The 22,538-nt window shown below is 36.2% G+C and overlaps 1 protein-coding gene across 2 annotated transcripts in view; it reads left to right on the top strand.

Annotated features, from left to right (window-relative positions):
• The window catches only part of NALCN (sodium leak channel, non-selective), a 224,441-nt gene that overhangs the window by 23,851 nt on the left and 178,052 nt on the right, over positions 1–22,538 (top strand). For both annotated transcript variants that reach the window (XM_064712115.1, XM_064712124.1), the window contains exons 4-6: positions 6,044–6,127; positions 7,702–7,841; positions 8,663–8,791. In XM_064712115.1, coding sequence (XP_064568185.1) covers positions 6,044–6,127; positions 7,702–7,841; positions 8,663–8,791 — 353 coding nt within the window. The remainder of the gene's footprint in view (positions 1–6,043; positions 6,128–7,701; positions 7,842–8,662; positions 8,792–22,538) is intronic.

Genomic DNA, 22,538 nt, shown 5'->3' on the forward strand with positions numbered 1-22,538 from the left:
TTATTAGCAAGTAAAATGGTCCCTTTTTGTCCATCTGAAAGTCTGGAGTTTTGCTTCACAGCCAGAATTGTTTCTTCCTTTACAGTCTTTTTGATTGTTTTTTTCTGTTAAAAATAGCATATGAAATGTGAACACTGTAGTTTAATATCCACCCAGTATGATATGAAACATGAAATAGTAAATTTAGTATAGTTAATTACATATATTAAACATAATCTAGTTTGCCTTAAAAACAAGTTTGAAGTTGTTCTTTAGTGAATAGTTGTTTGGCCTTGTATTTTTATTGGTGTTTCCTGAACAATCTGAAAATCTCAACAAATTCAATTCAAAATCAATTATTGTAATGATTGCAAAGGATGAAGTAGTGGGTCTTTAGTGATTATAGGGTTTTTTGTAATAATCAATTGAAACTATGTTGTTGTGTGTCCATAGCATGTGTGGCATCCTTCTCTTACCCAAAGGACTAGCAAGAGCTGTGTTTCATTGTATTAATTAAAAATAGAGTAATTTTGGGATTTGTGCTGTAACATCTAATGATTTTTTCCCTTTTTTCTAGCATAGAAGATTGCTCTCAATATTACATTATCTATTCGGAAAAAGATAAATTATGTACTATGGAATGTGTTACTTAAAGCATCTGATGGTGGAGCAGTTCAGTACAATGCATGAGTAGCTACAAATTGAACTTGTTTAGTTCAGTGATGATACAGTTATGATATTGTACTTGTAGCCATTCAGAATTAATTTTTACACAGAAATTGTAATTCCATTGGCTGTTTTAAGTCAGTTGCTGTTATGTGAGTACATTTTATATAAATTCTGTCTTTATGAATGAAGATACTTTATCATAAAGAAGACATGCAGAAAATGAGAAGTTGTCATTCCCACATACATGCATTGTTTCTTTTTTCCCCCTAATACAGAGTTTTAAAGTAAATATATTTTGGTTTATTTTGAAGTGATCCTATCACTGTTGTTGAGAACAAACTTAGAGGTAAGCCACTCATTTAAAATATTTCAGTCTTTCATTAGTCATTAGCATGGTCCTAACTAAGCAATTCACAATTGCGTGTGTTTCCTGCCCTTTGTTCGACGCATGAGGACACTAGCGAAATAGTTTTAGTTTGAGGGATGGAAAAGGAGAATTGAAAACAGTCAGATGCAGTTTTCCTTCTTGATTAGGCCAGATGTCTTCATTGTCTTTACTGTGTGAATAAAATATTGAAAGTGTTGGTCAGGTTGGGGGCTGGACTGGATTGTCCCTATTGTTCTGCTACTAAGCAGACTATAAATACAGGTTTTTTAGTAAATAGGAAAAGTTTAAAGCTGAACCAAAAATGTAAGGAATGTATTCGTAGTCTGTGACCAGGTAGGAGATACATACCCTCTGTGAGTACATATGTATCTGTATATGCAAAGAGAGAGAAAGGTTAGGCAAGGTGCTCCCTTGAGCTCTGATTTAATTTTGTGTCCCACTCAAACCTCTGTGCCCTGCAGTGTTTGTGTGGAGGCAGAGAGTGGGGGAGGGAAGGTTGGTTTCCTTAACTCAGCTGCGCTCTCTTCTAGTTTGCTTTTTCTGTTATAATGAACACAGCATCTGGAGGGGAAAAAAATACACTCCCAAATTCTTAACTCCTCTATTCCTTCTATTTCATCCTGTCCACTTTTTGTTGCTCCTAAAATCTCCATTAATTTCAGCCTCTACACCTTAATGCTTGTTTGTAGTGCTTTACAAAGCAGCCCACAGGATGATCCAAAAGACATACCAGAGTTGATGACATGCTTTGTTTAACCACTACCAGCACATGCAGGATCCAGTGATCATGATAGAATGGCACAGTAGCTCATTGTTACTAAGCTTGCTGGTCTCTCTGTATTATCATTATAGTGCAAGAGGTCTATTGTCAGTACATTGCAAAGGTTCCACATTGCTAGAGTTCCATACCTCCTTGATGTTTCTTGTAGGCACCTCCTCTAGGCACTGACTCTTCCTTGTCCTCACAGCAGCCAACTGACTCCAGCTCCCCTCAATCAACCAATCCACTCTTTTATAACACTCTTCTGATTGGCTACAGGTGTGGCCTGTTAACATCAGGCCTGCTCCTGATCTTTAATAATTAACCCAGCTGCAATTCTTCAGGGGATATGATTACTTTCTATACTACTTTTATTTACCTATATTCTATTCCCCTACATCTCTGCATTCTTTCAGCTCTCCTATTTGTCAGAGACTGTGAGGAAAAGTGGGAGACTAGGATTCTATGAGAGATCCAACACTGCAGGACTCCTTTCCAAATAATGGTAAATCTGATTATTCAGGGCAAATATTATATTACTTTTTTTATTTAGCTTTCAGTCATATTACTTCTTTTATTTAGCTTTTAGACAGTGTCAGGTGGAAAGAGGCAGGAGGAAAGGGTTGAGAGAACAGGTTGTAGTCAGGGATGAGAAGGAAACAAAAATTTCTGAAGGCAAGCAAGGAGGCAGAGGAGGCTGTTGATTTGCAGGGACTTGCTATTCATCCCAAGGTGTTCCTGAGGTGTTAGGAGACGAGCAGAGCAGAAATGACCTTGGGCATGTCTGTGCTATCATCTAGCTAAGCTGTCTACCTTGCCACTGAGATACTGAAATCACTTGAGAAAATTAGCAGACAAGCAGATTGCTTTATGCAGTTTGGGGATTAATTTAATAGAGATTTTGTTTTCAGCAAGGTTGATAATGAAATAAGCGTTTATTAAAAAATTGCAGTCTGTCTAGTCTTCCTTTCTTATATGAGTTAAACCGTAATGGCTCTCATGGAGTGACTGCCTCAAGTGTTATTAGTTCTGTCTATGGTTCTCTCTATATTTTGTACTGACTCACATTTTCAATGCATTAGGTCTTAATTTTTTTTCCCCTGTGAACTTGTTAATGGTTGTTCAGGGCACCTAATATTGGCTACAGGCATTTTATCTTTAATGTGCTCAGCACAGTTAAGAAAGTGAATCTTCCGACACCTTGTGGTGCTTTATTTTGGAAGAGTGGCAAACGATTTTGTTGTCTAGATAGGCTGTAAATTGTGTTGCTGGAGAAGTTTTCAGGACTTGCTGTGCACATCAAGAATCCGCTATCCACTGTAGGCAGTAGAAGTCAGCAATTTTAATGACTTTAAGAGGTTTTGATTAGTGTACAAGGCTTCTTGTCTACAGTACTAATCCTTCATGTTCTGGAATAGTGCATTTATTAAAAAGTGCTAAATGAAACTTCATCAATATTTCTTAGATTTCAGCAGATACAATGGAAAAAGGTTGTGGGGTTAACACATTGCAATACTTGAGCTATTTTAGGTACAATGTCACCAGAGGTATTTAAATGTCATTTATTTGTATTCCTTTCCACGTCTAAGAGCTGTCATTGACCATGAGTGTGGTATTTCAGCCTAAAGATTTTTTTCAAATGTGAATGAAACTCAGTGTTCATTGCTATTAATAAAAATTCTAGCCTGTGTTTAGCCAGAATTAGATTTTTCATGGAAGTAGCACCTATATTCTGATTTTTGCATTAAGCAGAATGTGGTCGTGCCTTAAAAATGCTTCCAACATCAACTAACACACCCATGTCAATAGACAGAATAAAAGCATTAAAGATTTCCCATCACATCCACTGCCAGACAAACAGCAAATGACATTAATAGGATTTAGCTATAGCCTCTCTACATCAAAGTGGAAAGAGCCCGGAGCCCCCCTAAAAGGAGTAGTTTTTCCAGATGTAATTCAGGTGCGTGGAGTTTCTGTGGGTGATGCTGAAAGCTGCCCTTACTGGGAGGGTGTAGCTGTGGAAGCAGGCTGGGTGTGACAGCGAGAGCACTGAGCTGCTGCAGCAGCCTAAGTGGTGAGAAGACTGGAAAGGGTCATGACATCTTCCTTTGTAAAGAGAAAACAGCAAAGCTGCTTCAATCATACCACATCTATTGTGGAGAGAAAAAGCAATTTCTAAAAAAAGATTTGGCTTTCAGGGAGAGCTTGGTGGGTTATTCAGAGGAGGATGAATACAGGGACTTCTGCCTAAGTTCATGCTCAGATCTGCACAGTAAAACTCAGGGAAGACTTTTTGTTTAGACAAAGGGTGCTTAAGAGGAGAAAAGTAATTTTCAAGGAGTTCTTCAGCAAGAGAAAGACCAATCAGCATTTTTGTTCAGAGCCACAATTGAAGGACTCAAGTAGCATGTTGATGCAAATCTCATTGGAGATTTGTTCCAGAGAAAGAGATTTAGAGTGTGAGTAGCTGATCTCTGTGGAGAAATAACATGTTTCTGCTTCACTGGTACTGAGCATAACCACTAAATAATTGAGTTCTCTCAGCCCTGAGTGAAGAGTTACTGATTAGCTCAGAGTTTATGTGGGGAACTAAGTCTACTTTCTTCAGGAATGACAGGCTAGAATTATGATGCAAAAGTTTCTGTCTTGTTGCTTCCCTGATTTGCGGTCTTCCTCCTCATGGTTCTTGAATTGAGAACTTTAACATCCTTATATGTTAGAAAATCTTTGTACAAAACTAGTGCCATAGTTCTCTGTTCTCTACTTCTGATTTGAAAATCACTTACTGTATTTTCCCGATTCCCTAACAGTTCACTTCTACTCTGAAGAATTTATGCAGCTGAAATAAAATTTTTAAATGTATTTTGTGTCTATTTACACAATATATCATGCTGTCACCTATTGCAAGAAATAATAAATCATTTTTTAGGATAGTGCATGCCCCTGAAAATATTAGATTAAAACAAAACATCTTGTCTCTGCTTTTAGAATCAATGACAATGCTGAGACTTTAAAAAAAATATTGAAATAACTATAACTGAGATAAAGAAAAATGTTTATAAAGCCAGGACTCACATACGAGGCCAAAGTCCAGCAATGGCTTCAAGATTCTTGAGACATGACAATTATTTTTCCCCAATTAGACTGTGAAAAGTGGATGTCAAACATTGCCATTTGCACGTGGAAGATCACTTAAGAGGACCCAAAGAGCCTATAAGACAGGGAAGACTTATTAAATCTGTGGGAAACTTCATTTAAAAAGGTGTGATTTTGTGTCCTGAGATGTGCTGTCATTTTCTCTGCATATGTTTCTACATGAATGGGATATCCACTTTCCTTAGGTGTATTTTTGTCTAGTCTCCCTTTCAACAAGCTTCATCTCTCTACATGCGTTTTTCCCCAACTTCCTCTGTGCTCCACAAAGTACACAAAGCTATCTAACACTCAGCCATAATATGTCTAATAAATGTAGATATTTTTAAGTTCAATGTTTGAAGTGAAGTGTCAGGCATTAGCAGCCCAACAAAGAAGTGTTTTTATAGCTTGCAGTAGAGGGCATGTTGTCTGGAATGGTGTGGAACATGAGGATATTGAAACATGCAGTCTGGAACAAAGGTTGAGAATAGTGCAGAGTAAAGGAAACTGAGCTTGGATGCAGAATTCTCCATGCTGCGTTTTAGGAGTGATCTCTGGATTGGACTGTCACCAAAGCCGTGTTCTGATGTTACAGTGGTTACTGTCAAGTGCTTTTGAAATAGCAATGCTTCTCCAGAGCATGGAACATGATTGAGAACTAATGAAAAAATTAATGTAAAATGATGCTGATTTAATTGAAGCTGTTCAACAATACTGAAATAATTGAATAGCACAATACTAGATTGCCAGCATTTTACACTGATCTTCCTGTGTAAATATTTTATAACGGAAAATACAATGGAAAAGTAAGTCCAGTGTTCATTTTTGTGTGATTTTTGATTTACAGCAGTCTTTGTAAGGTTTTTTTGACACAAACTTAGAAATATCATGCAAGAATGAAGTTAGTATTTATTCACCCACACAATGTGTATATATTTCCAGTATATTCTGATCCAGATACTAGTCTTTTGGAGTCTTTGGAAAATGGCTTTTTAAAAATGCACAGGAAGAGCTGTGCAATTTTAAAGACCTCTTCCAAGAGCTCTTACTTACGAAGTTTGTAAATTCTGACAATAAACAAAAATTAACCTCTTAGCTTTCCTTTCTTGTAGGGTGATAGCTCCTATGTAAAGGATCGTTGGTGTGTGTTTGATGGATTCATGGTCTTTTGTCTTTGGGTGTCACTGGTTTTACAGGTAATCATTTCACTCCCTTTTACAATGAATAGCTCCTTAATTGTGAAAAATACATGGCGCAATCAAATAAATGTGATTTGTGAAGGTAGACTTGTACATGGATCAAATTGTTTTAAAAAACCATGCTGAATTCAACAGATTTATAATTGCACATTGCAGCATATCTGTATTAGTAGTAGAATTTATCTTGATTATTTTTTCTTATTTGATCTGATGCTTGTTGACATAAACCCTGTGCAGACAGAAGGAGAAAGAGGATCTTCAGAGAGACATTTCTCTCTTACTCCACATGACAGTTGTACTCATTTCCATCCAGTGAGTCTAGTAGGTGCCATTGTGACTATCTCAGGCACCTAAGGGAGAATTATTCCAATGGTAGATGTTTGCCATTCTGTAGTTGTAATGATATCGTGACAGGAGTGGTTTCATACAGTGTCACTCATACCTAACAAGCCATTTTTCAAAACTCATATTAAAGCACAATGAAAAAAACCCAAAACATTTGGAAGCAGTTTGATCATTTCTTATAAAGCAAGGAACTTGGACTTTTTCCAAAAAATTGCAGCGTTAAGGTATAGGGGAAATTTTGTCCTGCAAATCAATTAGTCCTTAACTGTAGCTGGTTTTCTGCATAAGAACAGGTTGAAAACTGTGACGTTGAGCTTACAATAACATAAGGATTGTAAAAGTTCTGTAGTGATTGCTGTTAGGCACTTATAAAATTTCTGACAATTTTAACACACATTGTAATTTTACGCTTTTTACGCAGGGGAGACTTTGGTACATCTTGTACACATGCAGAAGGAATGTTGATTGTTACAGATAAGAACTGTACATTACCCAGTTTATGAATTACCAGGTTCCCTCTCCATTTTCTTAGTACTTTGAACAAACATTAAATCAAGCAGTTACTCTCCGAGAGTGAGAGACAAGGATTAAAACAAGATATTTACACCCAATCATTCAGCTAAATACTCTTTATTGAGTGCGTAACCTGTCAGTGTATTGAAGAAATGGTTCCCTGTCCTGTGCCTTGGCTGAAATTTATATGGTAAGTGGAGTCTAGGAAATGTACAATTTTGTTATGCACTTGGAATTAAATGGAGAACTTATAAACATGTTGCAACTTATAGGCAGTCTGTGTACATGTACTTTTATATCACAGTAAAAATCTCAGTGCTGTGCAATGTTAACAGATACTGATTTTCATATTGAAAATATATTAATACTTCCAACAATGTTGTGAGAAACATGTGGGGTAGGACTAGCACAGAAACAGGCAGCTGGCACAAGCTTGCATAGTCTTCTTGAGTTGTTTGCGACTCAAACTTAATGAACATGGGCAGAGTATATGTTGTGATTTTCATTAGGGTAATTTAGAAGTGAGTTAAAGTACTTGGAAATACTTTTCTTTCTAATAAGTGTGGTAGAAATAAACTGTAAAGTAATCCAAGATTGAAAATTAAAATAAAAAACATGTATTATATTAATACTTTTAAAAGCTCTGGAAGTGAACACAGGTGCAGGACAGGACAGAGTCTTCAAGACAAACTGTTGATTCTTTTCTTTGTTAGGTGTTTGAAATAGCTGAAATCGTTGACCAGATGTCACCTTGGGGCATGTTACGGATTCCACGACCACTCATTATGATCCGAGCATTCCGAATATATTTTCGTTTTGAGCTGCCAAGAACTAGGATAACAAATATCTTGAAGTAAGTAAGGCTGTTGTCTGAAAAATAACAAAGCTTATTTATGTTTTGACTTAAAAGACTGACTGTATAGTCAATCAACAACCCTTCATGTTTAATGGGTGTTTTTCTCCTGAGTTTTAGTTCTGGCTAAAAAATTCTTTTTATTTTCTATATTTAAGGAATCATCAAGTTTTTTAGAAAACAATCAGAAATTTCAAATGTTTAAATAATTTTTTAATTATTTTTGCTAATAAATGTAGCCAGCAATTTTCAACCAATGGCAGTAAATTCTGTTCCATTAATATGGCCATTTAATAATCAAAGTGAATACCCTTAGTAGGGTGATATTTATAAATAACATTGCATGAGCATATGCCCTGACCATTCCAGTTGCCAGTGTGCTTATATTGGTGTGTATACAGACAGGAAAAAAACCACATGTAAGTGTGCTTGGTACAGCATGTAATGGCAAAAAACATGTCATGGTAATCTGAAAGAGTTTTTGGTCTTTATTCTGTATCAAGTTTATTTCATTACTGTATCTTATGTGTATGAGTCATTAAATAGTATTTTACAAAAGCCAGATTTTGCACATTTTATTTGCGTGTTTCTCCCACCCTTTGCAGTTTTCAGCTGGTTTAATTGCTTAGATACTTAGAAAAAAATCACAGCCCCGTTTTCTATTTGTGCACAGAGTGAGAGAAGTTTTAAGGAGAAATGTTCTGCAGGATGAAATACTGCTCTCTTTGCATGAGCATATTTTCTATTCTATAGATTCTACTCTTTTCAGAGGAGGCTTCACATTGCCTGTGCTTTCAATGACCTGTTTATCTTTTTGCCAGGCGTTCTGGAGAGCAAATATGGAGCGTTTCAATTTTCCTTCTGTTCTTTCTTCTCCTGTATGGGATCCTGGGTGTGCAGATGTTTGGAACTTTTACGTACCATTGTGTGACTGACGACACACAGCCAGGGTGAGTTCACCTGTGCAGGCATGATGTGGACCTGTTCTTTCATTGCTTTTGTTTTATTTTAGTTGGCATTAGTAGATATAAAATCTGCGTGATAGATTAAAAGCAGTCCAGCAAAATGTACTAAGGCAAATTGAGGAAACAAAAGTAGAATTATGAAAAATACAAATTTTAAGTGTGACAGAGAGGTTACAATTTGTAGCATTTGGCTATGGTCTGACTTAGGAGACTGAGTGACTCTGTATGTTGGGTGGGGCATGGAGGTGACAGAGCAGGAAAGCAGAGGGGACTTTTATGAAGAGCATTGCCACTTGTGGCCGACCTGGGTCACTGTCACAGCCATCTTTTCATAAAAATTCTCTCTTTGGGATTTTTCCTCTTCTGGGAAGCCGAGGCCCCAGAAAGAGTATGTAAACAATAATTATCTGCTGATGTGGAATGCAATGGGTGCACCTGTGATTGACTCATGTTCCATGTTTACAATTAAGGGCCAATCACAGGACCAAGCTCTCTGGAACAGATTCACAGAGAGCTCTCTTCTTTTTAGATTCCCATTCTATTCTTAGCATAGCAGCTTCTGAACTTTTCTCTCTGTTCCTTTTAGTATAGTCATAATGTATTATATATCATAAAATAATAAATCCAGCCTTCTGATCATGAAGCAAGATTCTCGTCTATCTCTCTCACCCCGAGGAACCCTCACAAGTCACGTAACAGGTCATTAATGATTTATCACCTTTTGCACTCTTCTTTCTTTCCCTAGAATGTCTTTTTATGGGCCAAGAATCATACAATCACAGAATAGTTGGGGCTGGAAGGGACCTTTAGCAGTCATCTAGTCCAACATCCCTGCAATGAGAGGGACTTCTTCAACTACATCACGCTGCTCAGAGCTCCTGTCCAACCTGACCTTGCATGTTGCCAGGGATGGGGCATTCACCACCTCTCTGGGCAACCTCTTCCAGTATCTCAGGTCCTTTCTGAAGTAATAATTCTCTGTGACCTGATGCTCTGATTCAAAGACCCTTTTTTTCCCCAGCCTTTGAAAAATACTGATGATAAATATTTTATGCTGGTGATTGAGTATACATCATGTTCTTGATTCAACATGTGCTTAACCACAGGATTATCTCAAAGTACAATGTAGCCTCTTGAATCACTGAGATGGGTCGCAAAATCACAGATAATGTGCTTACCTGTCCTGTTGAACTGAGGGTTTGACTGTGTCCTTGAGTACCATTACATTGTGAGAAACATATTGCATCTGTTTCTTTGTTTGGTCCCTGTTCCTTTGGATAGGGAGATTTTGCATCTGGAGTTGTGGCCTTTATTTTAGTCAAAATTGGATCCTTTTATTCCTGTTTTGAATTTGTCAGAACACAAAATTAATAGAGTAAGCATTGTAAGAAAGCAAAATACCACTTAATGTGCTAGTGAGCTGAATAAATTTCTGATGATTGCAAAACTCTGTGTTAAAGCTTTTTCTAAAATAGAACCTAAAAAGTATCAAATATAAAATTAGAAGTGGCAGATACATAAAAGGTTATAAAATCATCTGAGAACATGCTAGACCAAATACCAAAATATAGTATTTTGTTAAATTAAAAAGAAAATTACTTTGGGACATTTTCCTAATTATATAATCAATGATATAGTAAAATATGGAGCTGACCTTCGTATACTTCATGCAGATAAGTTCTTTCATTCTAACTGTTCCTCTCTTTTTTAAGAGAAAATCTTTATGGCACAGATATTTTGACAGTTTCCTGTAGAAATAGGGAAAAAATTCTTTGTAAAAAATTTGCATGTAGTAATGAGAAGGTCTGCAATTCTGTGAGTTATGGAATGTTATTTAAAAAAAAATTAGTGGAATACACAATGCAGGAAAGACTGGACGTCATGTAATTGCTTGTGTCACTGAATATAACTTTTCCTTGAAATCAGCAGAAAAAGAATAAATGTGACATAGTAATGTTTGCCACATGGAAATTTAATTTTGTAGCTTTGGCACTGCCCATAAAATTCTGTTAATTTTTTCTATACATATCAGGCTGCTCTCTGAATAAGTGTTAGTATTTTTTTTTTAATGGTATACAGAAACCCTTCAATTTTAGTTTTTTGAAAGTCTGGATTACAGGAAAACCTTAAAAGGGACAAATATCCAGTGTATCAAATAAAATTTAATACCTGCCCAAAATAGCGTTAAAGTTGGAAAAGTCAAGTATGCAGAACAGAGGGAATTTCAGACTTGAAGCTGAATATCTCGCATTAACTCCTTTTTCTTTCAATATCATCAAGTATATGTTTTTAGATGTATAAGTATTAGAAATCCAATTTAAGTTACTTTTAAGGTACCTGGGATAGGCACCTTCAGTAAGCAGTTTATCACTTTTGCCATCTCCAGACCACACTTGTAATTTTAAATGGGCTCCCATGATTGTGTATGATGACTACAGTTACACTAGACACCACTTTTTCCCTGAAAGTTGTTCCTCCAATTTTTCTGATGAATGGTGCTCCTCCAAAGAACAAGATACATTTTTTCTTTCTTATTGACATGTGGATGTATACCTCAGTTTTGGCATACTACTCATTCCTGCTTTGAAAGTAGTGATTTCCTCTTCTTGTCTGTAATACTCATCATTATATGTTGTGAAGACTTACACCTATTTGTTCCTGTTTTAAATTTTGAGGAATGCAGTGCAGAAGCTCAGGTTGGAGTTAGGGTGTGCCTTCTTCATGTATATCAGGACTGACCTTCCTGGAGTTAGCTCCAGAATTTATAATTCCCACCATGGGCTAGAAAAATAAATATAGAGAAAGAAATAACAGTTCTGGTGCAAAAAGAGGACAATATGGACAGATATTGGTCCTAAATATAGTTAGAAAGAAGGGGACATGTCACTTCTGAATGCGGGAAAGTTTACTAGCTGGGATGTGATAGAGCACAAAAGTATTAAAATTGCCTTGCCAAATTTTACTTTTGTTTTGAGGTTCAGTTTCTCAATTTTATAATGAGGGTTAAACATTCCTCTCAGAGGTTGAGTCTGTGTGTCTGTTTCAGGTGGCTGAGTTCCAGGCAATGGAAAGTGGCCAGAGTTGGCTGTACTTGTCCTTAAATAACTTCTGTCTTTAATGATACACAGCTGTAAATTTTCATTATTTTTTCAAACCAGATCCTGGGCTCCAAAGTCAAGATTAGAAAAATAAACCATCCAATTAGTGACCACCTGTGAGAGCTTTAATTTTAGGTGATTTGCCTCTTATTATGCAGAACTCCATGGCAAACAGGAAGGGTAAAATCTTATTTTTGTGGTCAAGACTTCATCTATTTCTGACATTTTAGAAATCACTTTTAAGTCCACTGCCTTATGAATTATTATGGGAGAGTCAAGTTTCATTTTTAAATGGTGTCTTAAAATCTTCCTGTTCTTTTTTATTTGAAAGGACATGGTGTCTTCATCAGACACTTATTGCCTCTTTGACTGCAGCAAGTTCTTTTATCTTTCCATCCTTCTCAATGCCCGCACTGCCTGACCTCCTGTCTCTCCACCTCCTGAGTCATTTTCTGATGTTAGCTATGACAAACAAAAATACTGAAGTGAGCTAACCACAATCTGAGTTTTCATTCTGCCTGAGAATCAGCAAAATCTGACTTGCTTACAAAGGCTGAAAAGTTTATTGTTGTCGTTTGATAAGTCCTTTTTTTTTCTGTATTCTTACAGTTGTCTTCCCTATAAGGAATATTGTCTTCTTCTTATACAATTTTATTACTCTATTTCCTATTTAAGATAAGTGATTATGACTTATCTTTTTTCTACTATGTTGTAAAATTTTTTTCTTGATGGCATCTTCAACCACTATATCTTTTCCTGTCAAGAATTGGTATATTATGTAGATTTCCATAGTATGGATCTTTAGTTGCTTAAAAGATGGTGTGTTTGAAATATAAAATCCAATTATCTTGATAAATCTATATATTTTAAACAGTTTGAGAGGGTTGATTTTTTGTTTGTGGGGGTTTTTTTTGTTATATCTGAGATTAATTTCAGAGATATACAATATAGGGTGAAAATAGTTGTGTTCCCAGATCAATTGCAATTTACTCTTGGTAACCTCCAGTATACAAAAGGTACTTTCACACAGTACCGGAGAAAGAAATTTTTTCTATACAAGTTCTGTAGCTACTTACTTCTTTCTTTATTTTTGCTCCCAAGATACATTTGACTACGCAAGAATAATTCCAAAGCACATGATCGATTTATATGTATTCCACAACAGTAAATTTTCCTTTTGTAAATCTCAGTCTGCACTGGAGCTAAGGGAAAGGAAGTCTCATCAAAAGAGAAAAAGCTAATATGGCTAACTGCCATAAATTGTAATAAATTGTAGTACTTACCTATTTTCCCATAGTCATTCTTTAAGGTGCCTTTTTTTAACACTTTTGATAAGGTATAGGCTGAATATTTCTGTAGGCCTGTCTGCCTGTTACCATGGAGGTCAATTTAAAATCCTTCTTTGCAAAGTTTCTTGTTTAAAGCAGGAGATCCCCAGGAAAACAGATAAGAAAAGTAATTACTGAGTAATGGAAAGATCTAAGAGGCTTCTTGTCATCTTTCCATCTGTCTATGGATAAGCCACGAAAATGTCAGAAAACAGCTTCAAAGACTCTGAAGCTGAAAGTTCACCAAAATATCTAATAGAGGAAATAAATACAATTAAAAAGAACAAAAGGAATTTGAGATTCTGTCTTACATCAGCAGTGGGAAAGTAAGAATGAGTAATTAGGTTTCTGAGAAAGGGAAGAAATCAAAGCCCAAGCTGAAAAAATCAGTGTAATGGGACTTCTTTAACAGAGCACATTAATTTATTGATTTTAGTGGACAACCAGATCTGCTTTATTATTGTCTTTGGGACTTACTAACAATCTCTCTTACTGGTAGCATGTCTCTAGGATAAATTCCTCAGGGACATGAGAAATGGAAAAAATTTACTTTTCCCGGCCTGATGTTGTTTAAACCCCAACCAAAACCAATTAAAATACAGCATCAGTCAAAAAGGGAAGTAATTCAGTTTACTTCATGTCAGAGGAATGGATGAGAGTGCTGATGTGGGAGCACTATTGGTGCCCAGGAGAAAGAGCCTTCAGGAGTTGGGCTCTTGTCACTTTCACGGGGCATGTGATTTCTAAGCAGAAATCCTGTTTTTTATTAGAATTGGGATACGGATATTTACCCAAAGTAATTACACTGTTAATTAATTTAACACATATTTTACACTGTTTTTGTTTTTCCAGCTCAGTTTTAAACAAAAATATGACTTTTTAGTGATGGTCTAGGATAGAATGATGAGAACCCAATTATTTCAGCTCCTGTTGACTCAGTAATGACATGTACTTGTCTGTATTAAGATTTGGAGCGGTTTAAGTTTACACAATTCTCTGTCTCAGTGCAGCCATCAAAGTTGATTGAATTTCTTCTCAGCCGGTCAATTTTTATGAGATTTTTTTTTAAATAAGTTTTTTTGAGTAAACTAGAGTGGATTTTACACATTATTTGGAAATTGGCTCAGTATAAATACAAGAATTTGAATAACATAATCTCCTCCTTGCTGCAGGGAAAGTTTTATATTGAGCCACAAGATTTTTACCTGATAATCACTGTACAGAAATAATGTCTGGCGGGTACTGAGCTTTCCATGGAAACCAGCAGGAGATGAGGATTCCAGAAGTCAGAATTTCCTCCAGTGTATCACAAAATTGAGGGAAAGACCAGACATTCCCAGAAAAATGGAATCCCAAGAGTGATCTCCATTGAATCTGCCTGATGGGTGATTGGGTAGTGTTTGATTTAAACATAAAGGAAGCTAGGAAAATTCTCTTATTTTATATTGCAAGAGGAATCCAGGCAACTAATAGAGAAGGCTGTGGATGTCCTGACATTCACAGATGATATAACAGTACATCCAATTTAACCTTGAAATGCTGTGCAAAAGAATCACTTCTAGATGTGCAAGCATTTGTAAGGAATGCTGAGAGAGAATTTTGAAAGAGATCTGTTTCCATTTTGTTTCAGATCTCTTTTCATGAGTAATCCGTGTAATACACTATTTTGAAAACCAGAGGATTGTTTTCAGTTTTGTATTGTTGCCTGGAAGCTGAATGTGATGCCTAAATTCTATTCCTCTCCCTTGGATTAATGCAATTCAGTAAGGCCTAGGAATTGCTGCAATTTTCATCCATCCCAAGATATTTGTGAGCACATTGAAGCCATCATCTCAGCTATGTTATTAGTTCTGAGAACTTGTGGAGAGTGAGTGGGAAGCAGGAAAACAGTAGAAGTCTATAAAAGGAGGAAGGAGACAGGACAAGAGAAGCCAGGGAATTATATCTGGGATACTTAGGCTTAACTTCTTTCCCTGAAAGAATTCTGTGGTAAACAAAACTTTTGTAAGCAGTTGGAAGAAAACAAGGAAGTGAGTAGGAGCTAATATGGATTTCTAAAGGATGAACCATGTCAAACAAATATAATTGCCTATGGCAGTATAACAGCCATGTGAATTGAATGTCATATTTCTTTAGTTTAGAAAGGCTTTGTAGCAGTCTCACAGGACATTTTTGTAAGCTGGCAGGAGAAACATGGTTGAGGGGAAAATAATCATAGAATAGGTCCAAAACTGCTTAAAAAACATGCTCAGTGAGATGCTATTAATATCAGAACAGAAAGAACAGGGATCCTCATAAGTCTGCCATGTGCTTTGTGGAGTTTCATTAATATCCTGCATGGTGGTACAGTTACTGCTTTGAGGATGATGTGAGGTTGGGAAGGACTGCCCATGTTTCGAAAGACAAGATTAGAATGACAACAGTATTGAAACATTGAAGAAATGCTCTGAAAAGTTGGATGAAAGGCAGCAGGGACAACATACTGCACTTAGGAAAAACCAGCTGTACAAATACAGCATAGTGAGTCATGTGGAAAAGGTAGTTCTGCATAAAGTGATTTAGAAGCATAATGGAGGAATGGAGATCAACAGTACTGTGGGCATGTAAAAATGTAAAATTGTAGTGTCTTACAACATACGGGCATCGTCTGGAGAGAGTCTAAAGGAGCAAATATATATGTAGAGAGAAATTGATAAAGTGTTCAGCAGTTTTTTAACAGAATTGATAAAGAGTGTTCAGCAGTTTTTTGACTTTAAAAGAGTGGTAGACATATCACAGGTTTTGTGTGGATAACACTTTTGCACAGAATATGGGAATATTCTGTGCAAAAGGGAATATGGTCACTCTTTCTGTAATACACTAGAATAAGAAGTACACGTACAAAATTTCAAGATGAAAATTTCATGTCAGAGAGGACATTAGGAAAAAAGTTTGCAGTGGTAGGTGTAAAGTTGCACCTATTTCTTAGACAGGCTCCCAGTTTCACTCCTGAGGATCTTTAAAACAGCCTGTGGGAACTTCTCTCGGGAAAAGTAGAAATAGACTGGGGCAGAGAACTATATTTAATGTCCTGTAGAGTGTTCGTATCCAACCTTATTTTTCTGTGATTTTATGTAGTCCTTCTTGACATAACAAAAGGTCCAGAGTCATTATCCTGAACATCTAAAGAACAATTTGCCTTTGCTACATCCCTTTTAAAGGGAGGCACATTGGAAGTGAGGAGGATTGGATGCAGAGCTATTGTACATTAGGACAGAAGTGAGAGAGTGGCTTCCTGCAGTTTTTATTGTTTTATCTCCCTTTGTGTACCAACTAAGGTGAGAGCCTATTCATGAATGTTCCAACTTCATTTTTCATCCTACCCCACATGGAAAGTCCAAACCTCCCACCAAAACATGCTTTTTACTATCAGAGGTGCTATCATTAACTTTTTTGTTCTAGTTACATAAAATAAATTTGTACTCAGTCTTTACACATGTCTCTTATCACTGCTTATGTAGTTTGGCCCTCACTCCCCTGCTCACTCTCTCATGTAAGATACCAGAGTTTTTAATAAATTTCAAGAAAATCCCCCAAATCTGATGTCACTCCTTAGTGTGGAAGACCTGCCTTTATACTCAGTGAACTACGCTCTTTGTACTTGGCACAAATGCATACCACATTCGCTTTTTTTCCAGTGCCTAAAATACTTGCCACCCTTTTGTCCCTGTTGTAGCAGGCTGTTCTGGGTTCACTGATGTGTGATTTGACCAGTTTTCTTCACAAATTCCTACATCACTACCACCTTCTTCCTTTCAGCTCCTTGTCTTCATCTCCAGTTTGCCTCAAATAAAGGCTTGGCGTCCTCATGCCTTCTCCTTCTTAGGGGCATCTGCCAAAGCAGCAGGAGCAAGAGTCATTACCTAGTACAGTTTAGCCTTTTGTGCTGACTCTTTTCTTAATTGTCATGTCCATTGCCCAGCAGCAGTATTAAAACTACAATCCAAACCAACTTATTGTACACCTTCTACCTGGCAAGTTAATGAGAAGGGCTTTTCAGCTGCTATTTGAGGACAAAGCTTTGGTTACAATCTGTCAATGTCTCGTTCAGTTTTTCTTTAGAGCTGGAGGTAGCCTGAAGGCTTGAAGGCTAGACCAATTTGAGATTTTACATTTGGGTCTCTTGGAAACCCAGCAATATTTTAGATCCCTGAAAAAGTTATTTGACCTTACTGTAGGTCTGCAGCTGTGTGTTTTAATACTTCTCCCTGCAATGCCCTGACAGGGAAGCCCTTTCACAGCAATCCAATTTTGGCAGTAAGTCTTCCTGCCTACTTTGAGTACCAGTCACGCTATCAACTGGAGATATCAAGCTGCTTTCTCCCAGGTAGAGTGAGAGTTTTGGCGGATGGGCCTTGTCAGATGGCCAGTCACCAAATGCTAATCTCCTTTTTGAACTAGCTGGATGATGTTGAAATTTTTTTCTTAGGTGCTCAGTGGTAGCAGCCCCTTTTTCTGGGTTAAGTCACATCTCCTGCCATTTCAGATGTTTGTGACTGGTGTGTGTAAATGCATTTGATGAAGGCATCCTGTGTATGGTCTTCACACTTTGCAACACGACCTTTAGAAAGGAATTAGTTTTGCATGTAGTTCAGATTTGGATTCAGGGCAGTATTTTCTTATCATGCTGAAGGTCACCCTGTCTGGTGCCTAAGGAAAAAGTCTAGTGGGATAAAACTGCATGTTGCAGTGGTCCAAAGAAAGAGTCAGGAAAACTTTCCCCACTCATTGGATGCAGCTAACTCTGCTTTGTGGGTGAGGCATCCAAAAGTGCAAGTAAACTTTGATGGAAGTAATTCCCAGATGAACTTCAATCTTGAGATTTTCAAATCCTACAGTGCAGATTTTTTGCCTTGGGTTTTCCTTATAGTGGTTAGACAGCAACTTAGAAGATATTTTTCTATATTTCATCCAGAGAATTCCAATATATAACATTAAGATTTTTTGAAGTGGTCCTGAGCTTCCAAATCACCAAATACTTTAAAATAACTTGGATACAGTCTTCAGCTTAGATTGTTATACAAATTTCAGTTCACGATGTTGCAATTTAAAAGACAAGAGAGGTGGGTTTTAATCTTTCTTCTAAATACTATAAATTAATGCTGTTTTGGATTATAACAGTACTATATGTATGAGATCAACTTATTTATAAGTCTAATTTAATATACCTCAGTGACATGCAGATTCATGCAAGCTAGCTGGATTTGATTTTAACTCTTCCTGTTTATGTCCTGTATATTAAGCACTTAGAGTGACAGCTTCCTTCATTGTGTAAATGCCATTAATTCATGTTATTTTGATTCTTCTGAAATAAGTTTTGCATTGGCATACATATCATGCAATTGCCATTTGAATTCAGCTGTGTCAGGACTGACTGTTGCAGCCACAAAAATGGGGTGTCATAGAGTTGTTATGTCATGTGGAATTTGATGAAATCTCAAACTAGTACTTGTTTGTGCATGTTACTTTATAAAAAATGCATACTGGAACTTCTGATATTTTCTTTTTTGAGCTTTTTTTCTAGTACTTGTATGCACATTTCAGCACTTTCCATAGGATATATTTCTTCTTTTACTCATTTTTCTGTGGTGAACTTCAGTGACTTAGTTGCTTTGAAGGGAATGGCTGAGTAAATTGAATTTAATTTCCTCTAATGCCAGTAACAAGTGATCAAACCAATGGTTTGTCAAATTTGTTGAGTACCTGCAGCCATCCTGTTTTCATTTGGGCATTCTCATTTGATTCTTTTCGTGACACTATTGTCTTTGTGTGACATCAGTGATCTGCCATGGGAACAGAATCATCTGACTTTGATGTTAGCACCTGTGCTAGGAATCTAAATTCCTTGAATTTCCTCTCTAGCTGTCAGAGAGAGAAGGGTGCCTCAGGTGTGGAGGAACCCACTGACCTTGAACCTCTGGAGTTGTATTTCCCTCTCTCTGTCTTCATTGCCTAAAATGAGGTAGGGTAAGTCAGGACATCAGAGCTGCAGTCTTTACTTGTGCAGCTCATTCTAGGGGTTCAGCAAAGAGGTGTTGATCTTTGAACTTTTGCACCCTGAAGTGTGAGATAAGGTTAGTGATTTAATCTGAATCTCTTCAAAATTCCTGTGCAGTGAGTAGCAGTAGAAGCAACATCAAAGGTACATTTTTAGATGCTAACTTAGGTCACATGTGAAATGAAAAAATACTACAATCAAAATCAAACCCAACTTTACTCAGTGTTGCTGCCTCACATAATAGGCAGTCTGATGTGATGGTGCCTTATTACTGAATATGGGCAGGAAAAGAAAGTGCATAGTTTTCTTAATTTGTTGAATAAACATGTAAGTAATTTTTGTCTTCTAAAATGGGAAAAAACTAAGATTATCCAAGTTTCATCCACAGACTCCAATTTAGACACTACAAGATTGTGAAAACTGGCAAAAATACCCCCCAATACTGGAGCCTGAAAGTGAACAGATAAATAGTGAATAAAAGATCTAAACTCAATTGCAAGATATTAAAAAAGTAATTAAAAAAGTAATTGGGGAAAATTACTGAAAGAAAATACATTAGCAGTAGTAAGATATTACAGTATCTATATATTGAATTTAAAATTAAAAGTAACTATTGTATCATCTAGTCAGGCTTCAATTTTTTCCCTTCTGTGACACCATATAGCTTGTGTTTGACTCCAGTGCATCTCCTAGGTGTGTATCTATTCTTGACTGGTTTGCAGAAGAACAGCATAAGCAAGGGAAATTTTTGTTTCTTACAAAAACTATTTCACTGTTAAAAAGTGTTCCTAATTCATAATTTTAATTTGTCTGGTTTCTACTGTTAGCTTTCTTTTCTTGTTATAATTTTTTATGCCAGATTACACAGAACCTTAATTCCTAGTATTTTCTCTGTGTGAATCCACTTAGAACAATTGAAGCACCTTTCAATATGTTTTTCAATAAACTAACATTATTTAGCTCTTTAGATCTTTTTCTGCAAACCATCTTCTTCAATGTTATCATTTTCTTTTTTTCTATTACTTCTTCAGTTTTTAAAATATTAAACTGTGATCAAAAATCTGTATGTACTACTCATCATGATTTGTATGAGTTTCATGTGCAGAGGAACATTAATTCATTATTGCTTATGTGTGTACAGTCTGGAGAAGCAGTTTTTTCTTGCCATGATGTTATTGGGACTAATATGAGAGGATGCCTTGTTATATCCCCTCATCTCAAATTTTGTGTGGCACCTATATTCTATAACATAATATTTCCATCCTCTTATCCCTTTTAATGCATAGGCTGCAGGCCAGTGATCCTGCCATTATAACCTTGCATTTGGCTGTATTAAAGCATATTTTAGGTTATTTGATCAAGCTAACCAAGTAATTCTGATAACTTGTCATAATGCCTTGTTCTTATTGTTATTTATGTTTCTATCCTTATTCTTATTTTTGTATGTTTTCCCCTCATTGATTCTGGTAGATAATTTTGATAATTTCACTGGGAAGTGTTTTTGACATGTCAGTTAATCAGTTTTCAGCCCATTTAGCTGGTACTTTATTGATATTATATAGTGCCAACTTTTTAATCAGTCATATGTTACTGAATGAATTGCTTTACAAAGTCCAAGATAGGCAATTTCATTTGACAAATCTGTAATCTTACAAAACTCATGTTGCTGTGATGAGTATTATTTTCTCTAAATCCATTCTGGCTGCCACTTACTACATTAATGTTCTTTACTCTTTACTAACTAGACTTTTTATCAGCTTGCTCTTTCTTTTGTCTTGCTTGATGTTAGGCTAAGCACTTGAGCTGCTTGTTCTTTAAAAATTAATGGCACATTAGCATTCTTCCGGAATTTCCCTGCTATTTCAAGATTTATCAAAAATTAATGGAAGAGATGCCCTCGGTTATTTGGGCTTGTTGATTTGAATATAATTATCCCTTAGCAGATGCTGTCTGGTATTCTCTTCAGTTACTAATTCTTGATTAGTAGAGTCTGTGTTTGCCAAGCTAAAATGTAAAATATGGAACGTTGCCAAAGCTTAAGCTTTGTGTTTATGCTGTTTGTAAATCCATGAGTCCTTAAGCATGCCCTATCTTATCTTTCAATATAATAAAAGTAATGAATAGATATAAGACAAAATCTGTTACCAGAAAGAGTTGAAGGCTTTATAGTTATAATTACAGATATAATTATGAGAAACATTAAATATGGATGAAAACTTTGCGCTTACAGTTTAAAAGATAATAACACAGATTTTGTTGTTGGATTAAAAACAGGAAAGTGGCTCTGAAAGTGTGGTACATGAAACCTTAGATTTAAATTTGACCGAAAGTAAAATATTTAAAAATTACCCTTGGGAATACTCAGGAATATTAAGATTATAAAACATCAGAGGAAGAATTGTGACTAAACAAATCTGCAGTCCTTAAACCAGAGAGGTACTCTGTGACATTTCTTTCATTTTCACCCATGATTTTGGATGACAGTCCTAGATTCTCTCGAACCTGTAATGGCTCCAGCAGCAGCATGGTTCTAAGTTGCCATCTCTTTCTGCACAAATTAGAAGATGTATCAGTACAACTCAATTGCAGTATGGAGCCATTTCACTGAAGTTAACAATCATATGTGTGTCTCACTACAGGGTCAAGACTGAGTGCAAAGTTGAAAAAATTATGCCCAATTATAAAGACTTACTACAGCAAATTTTAGAGATATCAATATCCGTGATTTATTTGTTTATAATTATTTGTTAATTTTGTCCTTGTTAAGCTGAGATCATAGTGGGGTAATAATTATGAAAATAGTAGACAGAAGACTTTGTGATAGAAACAAAGCTGTTACAATTATTATAGCACAATATTGTTACTATTCTAACAATTGTGCAGAAGCAGCTGTTATTATTGTTAGGCCTGTAAAAAGAGCACTAGTGTAAGGAAGTAGTCTAGGAGCTATCTCTTAACAGCAGTTGTATGTGCAGAGTTTCCCACTCTGGGAAACTCTAGAGAAGGAAAAGAAGAAGGAGAAAAATACTTGATTGGATGAGCACATATAAAAGGAAAAATCAGAAGAAATTTGCCTAGGTGCTTAGATTGTTTTCACGGTCACTATGCAACAAATAAACTTTAACCTTTCTCGATTTTACTTTTTGCAAGGAATCGGGTAAAAAGCAAGCAATTTTCCATCTAGGCTTCCTGTCTTTCAACTTCCCAAAGTTTCTGAAAAGAAATGTAACTTGGAATACTAAATAAAAATTCAAATATTTTTTACTACC

Source organism: Zonotrichia leucophrys, chromosome 1 (genome assembly GCF_028769735.1).
Source record: "Zonotrichia leucophrys gambelii isolate GWCS_2022_RI chromosome 1, RI_Zleu_2.0, whole genome shotgun sequence".
Classification (NCBI taxonomy): Eukaryota; Metazoa; Chordata; class Aves; order Passeriformes; family Passerellidae; genus Zonotrichia; species Zonotrichia leucophrys.